The 12,062-nt window shown below is 37.4% G+C and overlaps 1 protein-coding gene across 2 annotated transcripts in view; it reads left to right on the top strand.

Moving 5' to 3' along the window:
- The window catches only part of LOC126469791 (uncharacterized), a 120,159-nt gene that overhangs the window by 64,743 nt on the left and 43,354 nt on the right, over positions 1-12,062 (top strand). For both annotated transcript variants that reach the window (XM_050097042.1, XM_050097040.1), the window contains exon 6: positions 732-877. In XM_050097042.1, the coding sequence (XP_049952999.1) occupies positions 732-877 (146 nt within the window). The remainder of the gene's footprint in view (positions 1-731; positions 878-12,062) is intronic.

Here is a 12,062-nt window from a genome sequence, read left to right as displayed (position 1 = left end):
CTCACTATTCATCACATTTACTTGCAATGGTAATATAGTCTCACCACATGACTCATATTCTATAACCAATGTTTAGTATGACAATTGCCAAGACTACAGAAGGAGAACAGACCTGCCAGTGACCGGATGAACAGTTCATAAATTTGTGAAAAAGAATGGGGCATGACAGAGGTTTGAACACGGATCTCCCGCTTTGCAGTCCAACACTATGACCACACGATCGCAAGGTCATTGTTCATCTGAGTTGCCTGATGTAACACATCTTGAGCTTGGCCCAATCACTGTTTCTATTTTGCTTATTTTTCCACAGTTCGGTACAACTACTTCTTGTTTTCATGCTTGATCTGTGTTCTGGTTTTGACGGGCAGTCCACTGGGCCATTTTACCACTAAATCTGACGAGGGTGCAATGGGAGTTTCCCTCATAAGTGATGGATCAAATTTGTAAGAAAATTTTATTTGTAATCTTTAAGTAATTTTAAATTGCACTTTATTTTTATTTTTGATGTATTAAAGGTTACAGTATTTATCTAATGTTTCTGTATTTAATGTTTCACATACGTGCCTGTCACGTATTGTGGAGGTACAGTAACATTCTGTATTTAATGTTTCACGTATGTGCCTGTTGCGTATTATGGAGGTACATTAAAATTTCAAAGTTTACTATGACTCTCTTTATAGCTGTTTCCATTAGATAATGCTGGTTTCTTTTCATATATTGACTGTTTCTAGAGAACCGCCCTTCCATCTTGTGAGACGAGGATGGGGAGAATTCCTTGTTCGTATAGTTATATTTTTTTATTTATCAAGAAACAAACCATTGACAATTTACCATAGATTGCAACTTGATCGGACCCAGTGTGGATACCAGAGAGGTGGTAAGTAAATTTATTCATATGGCAGTCTTAAACTTACTTAATTTTTAAAGCTGCCAACATAACTGCTACATTCATAATTTCTTACACCTATCACAAAAACATCTGTATTGCTAAAATGCTATTAACACAATAAGACAAATATTACTGTTAGAATCTCTGTGTTTGTTGTGAGACAGCGTAACTGACAGCGTGCAAATTCCCAGATTTCATTCATCGTGTATTTGAGAATGAGAGCACTTAGCGACTTCCGACAAACTTTGCACGTATTTTGAAATCTTTATGAAACCTTTTCTTGCTGACACCTTCCACAAAATGATGAAAGGAAAAAAAGTTTATCACTTACGACATTTTCAATGTTTGTGCAGTCAAACCTAAGCATCAGGCATAATGTTTTAATTGATTACTTCTTTATTAATAACTCTCCTCACAACACAGTTTTCAGATAGTATCCACATATACCACTGAATGTACCTGCAAAATTATATCATTTTATGACCCATGCACTGGGAGGTACATCGTCTTAGATATTTAGACTCATGACAAAGTAGTTTTTTCTTAAAATGGTATACAGTAAAATTTCAACATCAGATGTGATGTTTTAATTTGTTACTTCATTGCTACTAAAACTATTCACAACCTGCTTTGCACACAGTCTCTACATGTGTCACTTAATGTGGCTGCAAAATTATAGCATTTTACAACAGATAGTTCAAGAGCTATGACATTGTGAACATTGTGATGCCTGAAAAACCAGCTTTAGAATAAAATGGTGCACAAGTTTCCAGACTATATTCATCCAGTGTTTCATAATGAGAGCACTTAGTGTCTTCCAAAAAACTTTAAATATAATTTCAAATTGTCCCTAAGCTTTTCCTCACTTACATTCTTAAAAGGAAATATTTTTAACTCTTTAACCTATTTGTAAAGTGATCAGACATCTGAAGCTGTTTTATACGTGGGAGTTTGATTCTTTACAGAATCAGACATGTACTGGTCTTACTAACTTGTAAAAATGTTAATGTGCTAGTCAGTGTTGTAAGATGATGGGGATATACTTTTCTTGACATGCATCTGATTAAGAGTGATACAGACAAATTAGTAATTTTATTAGCTGTTAGCATAAAGTGAATCGAGCGTGACAAAATTTTATGTGTGTGTGTGTGTGTGTGTGTGTGTGTGTGTGTGTGTGTGTGTATGTGTATGTAGTTTATTAACAAAGTATCATGAATATGAAAGAAGCTGATGCAGTGCATCTTTCTCAATGCCAATAACTATAGACATAGATAATGTAAGTAGCTGTAAAGCAGAAATGTTGAAAAAACTGAATTGGCACACTCTTGAAGATAGGTGCAAACTTTCCTATGAAAACCTACTTCCAAAATTTCAAGAACCAGTATGAAGTTAATACTCTAGAATATTCTTTCACTCCCTACATATCACCCCCTAGAGACCGTGAGGACAAAATTAAAAAAAGTGCACACATTGGCATTTAGGCAGTCATGCACCATATCTAATTGGAACAGAAAGAAACACTAACATATGGTATCTCACTGAGTAGCCTGTGCCATGTTCTTCACATTGGTTTGTAGAATATGTATGTAGATGTAGACAAAGGTTATGATACATCATGGTGTGAACTCTATGAGAAACCAAAAGCGTTGGTGAGCTGTCCTAATGCATGAATGGTAAACTGTTGCCAAAAACTCATAGGAAATGTTGAAAGGTATGTCCAAGGGTACATATTCTGCTCGATGTTGCCCCAGTTGTGCTCTATAGGAGAGGGGTCAAGTGATTTGGGCACCCACACAACCACCCTCATGTCTGTCAAGTGTTCCTCAAATCATTCTGACTGACTTGGGGAATGATAGGCTGTTACATTGTCATGTTGAAGGTACATATTTTCTGCAGATTGCTGTCCGTGCCTTCGTGCACTGAAAGCCAACTTGTCCAGCCAGCTATAAGGGGAACTACAGTTCCCATTATACATACCTTGGTATTTTTAACATACAGAAAGCATTTCCAGTGGTGAGTGCCAAGATAAGTATGTTGAAAAGCCCAAGGATTGAATGGGCACAGATACTGAAACTTTTGCATTTGTAGTGTGACACTTACCTGTGGTGTCACCAATACTAAACTACTATGTTAACAGAGTGGGTGGTTTCATTGATACTCCATTGAGAAGTTAGTCAGACAGCACAGATTACCGTAAGTGAAATAAATGTGTATGTAGTGCAAAAGGCAAAATTTTTGAGAAGATACAAATTTCAATCAATAAATGGAATTGTTTCTGGAAACTAAACGAGTTATTGGTAACATAAGATGGGGTACATGCACAGTCGAAGCCTTTGTTTATATAGTTATATCAGTATATTTTCCTGAATTGTGGTAATGAGACTGTCCTTTTTAAAGATATATATTCGATAGTTGGTTTTGTTAAGCATTTATTGTTGAGAATATGAAAGTTCTTTAAAAATGTCTAGTTGTGCACTTACCCCACTAAAGTGGCTGTGAACATCTCATTTTAGTTGGCAGTGATACTGGAGCAAGTGCCCAGTGGTACATATCCTGACATTTATTTTTATGGCTGAAGCTTCAAAGTGGGCTTAAAGCTTTTTGAGTTACCAACTTTTGTGCTCGGATGTGTCACAATGCTTGTGGACCTCAAGAAAATATATAGCATCAAAAACAAGATTTATTGAGGCAAAGAATATATTTTAATGATAGTCTTTCTTCATCAGAAAAAAGGGTTGTCAAAAGGGTCAAGATGTACATCTTTACACAAAATACAGCTTACAATAGAGGAGGAAATTACAAGTGATAACAAATCTTGTCACTTTAAGTACTACAATGATGAACAAAGTACCAGTAGTTTTACCAAATGATAAATAACGACAAAATATACTGTAACATACATTACTGCGCATCAGAATTAAAGAATTCAATGTTTAAGGTCATGTCCCCCCTTTTTCCTACTCTGGGGTGTGGTAGTATCTCATTTGGGTTTTGCCAGCATACTTCACTACTGCCCTGTCAACCGTAGTTAACTTCTCTACAGTTTTCAAAGCCAAATCATACACCTGTTATGCTTCTTTCTCCACAGCTTCCACTGATACAGTTTTCTCTTCCTTCTGTTGTGCCACACTTTCCTCTGAAAGATTGTTGCTGTAATCCACATTGGAATCTCTGATGCTGTTATAATCATGTGATTCCAATGAACTTTATATAATTTTTCTCTTTATACAGTTTCTTCTGCAATCTTCTTTCTGACCATCCTATTAGTCTCATTTTTTAGTAATTTCTGAACTTTTTGGTCTTATTTCAACTTTTCACTTTCTTATTTTTCCTTTTGTCAGACTATAAGCCTCCTATGCATTACATCATAAGTTATTACCTTTGACCCTTTGGCTATTCACTACTTCTTTTCTGTATTTTATATCTTATGGCTGTGAATTATTTCTAAAAAGTCCTGATTTGTTTTTCTTTGCCCTGAGCTGATAGCTTGGCTTAGGTTAGGTTGACTGCTAAAAGAAAGAACAGCTTGGGTAGATTTTGAGGGCTCCCCACAGGGTGTTGGTTCATCAATGGAATAAGTGGATAATACTTGTGAAATGGTCCTTGGGTGCTCTACTTTGTAATGTTGAAGAGCTTTAGGACCAAACATGTCCTCCTAAATCACATTGTTTTTGAGTGGATGAATTCTTTCTTTTTGAAACCCTGCCTGGTTAACAGATGACTCAAAATTTGCCGACATATGACTTAAGATGTTAATTTTTTTCATCTTCTGGCCAATATTATGTTTTTGCACTTAATGAGATCTATATCCTGGCAGTTTTTACAGATTTCATCACATTTAATTCCAATGGCTGGGGAAGGTGGGATGAATGAGGAAGAAAAATTAAAACTGTGATGTTTATATGCCATGCCATTTCTGTCAACTTCAGAGATACGTGTTTTATGGCCGTCACATATTAGAATAGCAGGCCTATATCCTCTTAGTAATGGTAATAATGATTTCTAGAAAAAGTTCTCAAACACATCAGCTTTCATCCAGCCATCAGGAGTGGCTCCGTAAGAAAGTCCAGAAAAAATTTCTTTTTCAGAAGCTTTCCATTCACAGATACACTAAGCAAAACTTAAATATTATCCTGTTCTGGAAAACTTCTTGTTCTTGAGGAAGGTAACCTTGTTCCCCCCACAACTTTAGTTTTTGAGCGATCCCTAGCAAACCCTGTCTCGTCTAAATTAAAAATCATATTTTGTGTATTTTCAAGGACAACAACTTTTATTGTAACTTCAAGGAAGTTGAAATAGGGATAGGTAATGAATGGATCCGCACAACTTTTTCTGCATACTTCAGTGCTTTGGGGGTGTTTTTGATGCAAAAATTATTGCATTTCATTAACACATAGAGCCAATAATAGCTTGCTTTGCCATTTGTGAATGGTGTTTTCAGTTTGTTACTTTTAACAAACTTGCCTTCCACTGACAAAAACTCCTGTCTCGACAGTCCAAAACTGTACTTTTCATCTCAGTTATTCCTTCTGCCATGCTCTTTTCAACATCAGGTGAAAACATGATTGAGCTACCCTGAGAGGATGATTTGGCCCCTCTTCTACCTTTAAAATGGTCTCTTAATGTAAATGATGGTACTTTCTATATCTTAGAAGTGCAATATATATTCATTCAGCCAGACTACACCTCTTCCACAGCAGCTTCTAGATCTCTTGCTGTATACAGCTTTCCTCTTTTGGTTTTCCTTACACAGTTTCTCACCTTTCTCCCCATAGAATAGTCCTGCCAAAGAGTATATTTAATTAAAAACATTGAAAGTAGTTTAAAAGGACAGTATACATTAACCTGAGAATTTTATTCACTGAGAATTTTATTTGACTTATTTATTCTTGTTCAACATTTTAGCCTTGCTGCACACTTCCCCATGCAAATTCAGAAATGTGGCAAGAGCACAGTTCTGTGCACGTTCCCCACAAATTAGAGTGCACTTGCCCCACTCTTGAATTTTGTGGGGCAAGTGCACAGCGAGGCCTCAGTCTTCAATGCAGAGAAAATGATTGAAAGTCAGTGCATTTGTTAAACTACAATATCAACACTGTTTACTTAGCCTCACAAAACTGAAAAAAAAAAAAAAACTGCAAACAGTACCAGGATTGTGACTGAGTAGAGAAACACACTTGAACTCAGCAACTCTACTGTAGTTTAATGCATGCATAGGAATACTTCTGGAAATGCTGTGCCTGACATGACTGCACTCTAGCCAAGTTTCATTCCACCCAATGCTATTCAGGAGCTAATGGTATGGTCAGTGCTGTGTGACTGTTGTGAAAGATAACTTCTCTTTATCAGCCTCACATTGTATTTCAGGTTTAATTAATATTTAAAGAAAGCTCTCAGTTTATTTACTCTGCATGAAGACAGTGATGCTTCTGACTTAAACATTTCACAGATTTCTATATTCTCTCTTAAGTATGTAAGCTGCTTGTCTAATAGTATATAAAATTTTCACTGGCATTGTTATTGCGTGGGATATATAGGCCAAAATGAGAAAAGTCTCAAACAAATAGTGTTTATGACCCAACACAAAATGAAGTTCCAAAATCATGATGCAACAAAGTCCACTGATTGACTGCAGTCATGGGCAGAAGCAGAATATCTGATAATATGTGGGACTGTTTAGCTTTTGAATGCTCGGATGTTTCTGGAGGATGCGGAAGGGGGGGGGGGGGGGGGGTGATAATCTTGAACATATAATCCACTGCTAGAAATCAAGCTCCATTGACTGAACAATCACCTACAATAGTCTTACAGGCCTTACCAATTATCTTTTCAGGATAAAATCAACTGAAAATCATGATATGATTGTCTAAACCACTGCAGAGGTTCTTAAGATACTTCTCATTTTGAAGACGACATTTTGAATTATCTGATAGATAGATTCACATGCAAATGCAACCCACTTAGGGAGTGGCACAAAACTTGGTGTTTCAGGCTAGATTACATATTTACATTGGTTAGTTAATTAAGATTTTGTGCTCCTTGCACCATTGCTTTGAATTCATTTTGTTTACAGCACATGTGACACTACCATGAACGTTTTGTTCCTGCAGTTCCAGATGCACTGGTTTTGTTGACATTGTGTTCTCTGGAACTGTCACTTTCATGGCATTGTCTTCGTGTAAGGCTTCTTTGATGTTTGTCTGTGTATTGATAAATTTATTTTTGGTTCTGCTATTGTGTAAACTAGACAAAGTCTTCACATGAAATCCATTAGTAGATTTGTGACTTATCATATATGCTCAGATGAACACTGGTGATTTGTCCTTGTGTGAAGTCTGCAAGGTTTAATTGTGACATCACATCATTATACACTATAAAAATTATAGACATATTTATGACCTTGAACACTTAAAGACATTTAGGAGAGTGTTAATATTTTTTTGTTACTTGTGTATTCACATTGGTTGAACATGTTGGCATAGTAAATCTTTCAAAATTCCCAAGAATGTTCACCAGATGAAGCTTGGATATTTTTTGCCCTGGAATATCCTATTGCCATTAGGTTGGCCACATGAAGGGCTGCAGTTAGTCGTTAGAGAGCCTTCAATTGGTTGAGGTGAGTGCACCCAACCTATGCCACGAGAAAAGTCTCATGAGCAAATGATTAAATGACTAACCTACACAGTGCATTATTGACAACCAGGATCGCTGTCCTTATGTTGTGTAAACTGTGTGGACCAGTCATTAACTCAAAATGTTACCTTGACTCAGGTGACCAAGCTTTGTGTTTCAGTTCTTAGTTGTCACATGAACAATTCTATCCACCTCTTGCTGAGTATTATTGGTTATGGTTATGAAACAGCTGCCATTAATTTCTGTGCTGTCTGGTGTGCATAATAATTTATTCAGTATAATGTTGTGTGACACTGGCTTGGGGGAGTTGAATGTCTCACAAGTTTGGAAATCAAATTCATCATCTATGTAGTAACTGGTATTGTGCACATTTTATTTTCTGTAATGTCATACTTCCTTGTGCCTATCTTCATTCAATTCCAACAAATAACTGACATGGCTAATGGAAATAACAAGCAAAAACTAGTAAAGGCATTCTGTGACCTGCAGATGATTGGTGTGTGGTACATAGACAGATGAAACAGATCAGATAATTGCACTAGCTTTCGAGACTTTGTGTTACTCTTTCAAATTATAATTTCTCTCTCTCTCTCTCTCTCTCTATCTCTCTATCTATCTATCTATCTGACGCTTTCAATCAATCAGTGACATGACGGTAAACAAAACCATAGTGTATCATTGACTCTAGTGTTTACGCGAAACACTAAAAGTCCAGTTTTTGTTTCAGCTCACTTTACCTGCGCATTGAGGGGGTAGACCAAGGTGACACTCAATTTTGGAGCTGATATTCATGATTTTTTAAAAATAAAATAACAAACAAATACAAAACTGACATTAGACCATTATTACACACCCTTAACGCTGTATTATGTATTCTTTTAAGTAAAAATCTTGCACCCAGAGGACATTACATGACATTGACAGAAGGCCTTCATGGACTGTGAGAGTGGTTGGTGGGAGCTCTGAATGCCACACTTTTGGATCTAGAAAAAAATTTCCAAAACTGCTTTGAAACATGATATTGTCTAAAGGGGGTACTTTAAAAAATGGTTCTTAACAAAATGGCGGCACTCTGAAATAAAAGTTAACTTTTTTGACAAAAAAGTTATTAAAAAGATGTGCACTAAAAATCAAAATTAAAATATGCCACAAACATCCAAAGTACTACAGTGGAAAAAATGCCGACTCAAAAGTTACAAAAAGGTATAATGTGATTACATGTATAATTCTTGTGTTATAGCTTCCACCAACTTGAAAAATGTTGTTTTCGAAAAACAAACATTTAAAGTTTCTACTTGTGTTTGTTTAATATTTAAGTTGAACAAACCTTTAATCGGCAGTGCAAGTGCTGTACAGTTGGCCTTTTCTTCACTATTATCAAAACACGCTCATTTTACAAAATGTATTGATTAACTGGCTTCCGCTTACCAATTGAAGCATTTTTCAGATGATTTGGATTACTTTTTGAACCTTTTCTATTGGTACAAATATGTCTGTTTCTAGTTTTCAAGCACTGTCATTTTACTTCATTTAAAACAGTAAGTGAAATGACAAGTTAAGCAGACACAAGACAAGCATGTCCTTTCAGACTGTTTACCATAAACAAGGGGAGAAAGCTTTTTGAGAATAATATTACAGTATTACATCAGTTGAATTCAAGTGCTCAGATGTGCCAGACTACAATGCAGTAAATCACGGTTTTAATATACAGGGTGTCCCAAAAAGAATGACCCGATTTTAAATAGAATTATTTATTTGGAAGAAGGGCTTAACACCAACAAATTGCATACTAAATTACTCAGAAAAGACAGAAGTTTATAAAAATCCATCATAAATGTTCAATATGTCCTCCATTTGCTGTACGGTCGACATTTAGCCGATAGCCGAATTCGTGCCAAACTGAGTGTGTTGTCTTCTGTCACTGAAGCTACGGCATCTGATATTCTGGGTTTTGTCCATCAATGTCACGAGGTAAGGGAGGAATGTAAACACATTGTTTAACATATTCCCACAGGAAGAAGCCACATGGTGTTAAGTCAGGGGACCTAGGAGGCCAAGAGTGTAAAGCCTGATCTCGCGAAAGGGCACGGCCGACTTCCTTCCCCATCCTTCCCTAATCCGATGAGACCGATGACCACGCTGTCTGGTCTCCTTCCCCAAACCAACCAACCAACCTGATCTCGCGGTCCTGTACACCCTATCCAACGTTGAGGCACATTGGCATTGAGGAAACTGTGCACATTGTTGTGCCAATGCAGTGGTGCTCCCATATTGCTGATAGATGAAATTGTCAGAATCAAGTTGTGTGACTAACCAGTTCCGTAGCATTGCAAGAAATGATTGTCGTGTTACAGTTTCTTCCTTAAAAAAGTAGGGTCCCTAAACCTTGCTTTGCATTGTTTCATGAGGATTTTCGAGCCCCCATATACGCACATTATGACGGTGAACCTCACCGCTAATATGGAAAGTTGCTTCATCGCTGAATATCAACCGTGTCATAAAAGTGTCATCTTCCATGTCCTCTAGAATAGCATTGCTAAAGTCCACTCACTTCACTTTGTCAGTATCTTGAAGAGCTTTTTCCAGTTGTAATCGGTATGGTTTGAGGGTTAAACAACACCGTAAAACACGCCACACTGTCATGCGTGATAAAGCAAGTTCTCGGGTAGCATGACACGTAGACTTGCGGGGGGGCTCCGCTCAAATTCTCATTGGATTTGTTCCACTGTTTGTTCAGGCACGTGTGGCCAGCCAGGACTCTTGCCTTTACGGAGGCACCCTGTTTCTTCAACCTGTTTATACCACTGTCGAATGTTCTTTGGTGATGGTGGTTTAGCACAAAATCGAATATGAAACGCCCGCTGAACTGCAATCACTGATTGAGTATGACTAAATTCAATAACACAATATGCCTTCTGTTGCATGGACACCATATTGCACATCTAGTGGATTTTTTCTGAAACTGTAGACCATGCCAATTACATCTATAGTCCATGAGACGAGTTATTGGTACTGACAGTTCCGGCGGGCAGACGGCGCTGTTGCCGAACGTGGCTCACAGCACGCGGCGCCCTGTCTGCTACACGCATTCCCTAGCAGCAGAAATAAAAGCGAGACAAAATAAAAGTCGTATTGGTACGCGTGAATTTATTTAAAGTTGATGCTTGAAATATACTAACTCGAAAACTGATAAGAGCTATTTAGTACAAGTATCTAAGATGCTGAAACATAATAAAGTTATTTGTTAAACTTCACAACTGAAATGAAAACTATTTTCGCAAGTTGTTGAACATTAGCAGTTTTGGTTTCCATTGTTAAGTATTAGCATTATTAATTTGTTCTACTACAAGCTACAGAATAATTGGTCAGTGTATTAAGAGTTATAATCTGAAGAAAGTACTCACAATATGATGATCTGGTTGTAGATCGATAGCAAACTCCCTCCTTACATTCCTGAATATGTTGTAGTTACTGTAATGGAAAAACACCACTCACATCACTGTCAGAATCTGATTTGACATTGTCTTCCTCAGCACTACTCGAACTATCACTGCTCTCTCCCAGATGTATAATTAAATTTTCGATGCATTCTTCCACAACCCCTTCGGTTTTGGCCGCCTCTCTGATGGCACTTGCAGTGCTGTTTACAATTTTAGCCCACGTCTCGCTTGTCACTTTATTGATAGCTGCTGGAAGGAGAGTTTCCACTTCAGAGATCGTGAATTTTTTATTGTTTGCAGCAATGTAATTTTTTATCTGCGCCCACACTCCTTCAATTGCATTGAAGTGACAGTGGTATGGAGGAAGCTGAACGATTTCATGCCCGTGCCTTTTAGCAATCTCATCAATTACATATGTTGGAAATTGGGGTTTCTTTTGTGCCACAATTTCAAGCAGTTCCGCCTTCCTTAAATCTTCTCTGAAATCTACTTTTCGCCGTTTCAACCACTGAATGATATCGTCTTTTTTTGTTGCCAAGGTTGGTGCCTTATCGTGAACAACGGAATGATAAGGCGCATTGTCCATAATAATCACTGATGGACTTGTCAGATTTGTCGTAAGCGATGTCTCGAACCATTCTTGAAATACTACACTGTTCATTTCTTCATGGTAATCTCCCATCTTTTTTGACCGAAACATTTTCAAGCAGTTTGGCACAAAACCTTTTGATGTTCCTGCATGTAAGACAATAATACGCCCTCCTTTGCCAACAGGCACTGCCATTGTCCCCTCGGGCGTTCCATCATTCCAGCCTCTACGTAAAGAATGTCTGGCATTGACCCAAGTTTCATCTAACCACACTATACTTTCGAATTCCACACCCATGATCCTGCGCAGAAATCTGCACCGCCATGCAACTACATCTGTCCTTTCCATTAATATTTTGCGTCCGTTAAACAGTGAATAGCTGATGCCTATGTCTTTCAACACTGTACGCAATGAAAATTTGCTCCCTTTAAAAAGATCGTCTTTCTGAAGCGACACCTGTAATTTAGATAGAGTGGGATGTTCCCTTCTCTTATAATAGCTGTATATATGA

Source organism: Schistocerca serialis, chromosome 3 (genome assembly GCF_023864345.2).
Source record: "Schistocerca serialis cubense isolate TAMUIC-IGC-003099 chromosome 3, iqSchSeri2.2, whole genome shotgun sequence".
Classification (NCBI taxonomy): Eukaryota; Metazoa; Arthropoda; class Insecta; order Orthoptera; family Acrididae; genus Schistocerca; species Schistocerca serialis.
The sequence above is the reverse complement of the archived record's forward strand: the minus strand, read 5'-3'. Positions and strand labels throughout refer to the sequence as shown.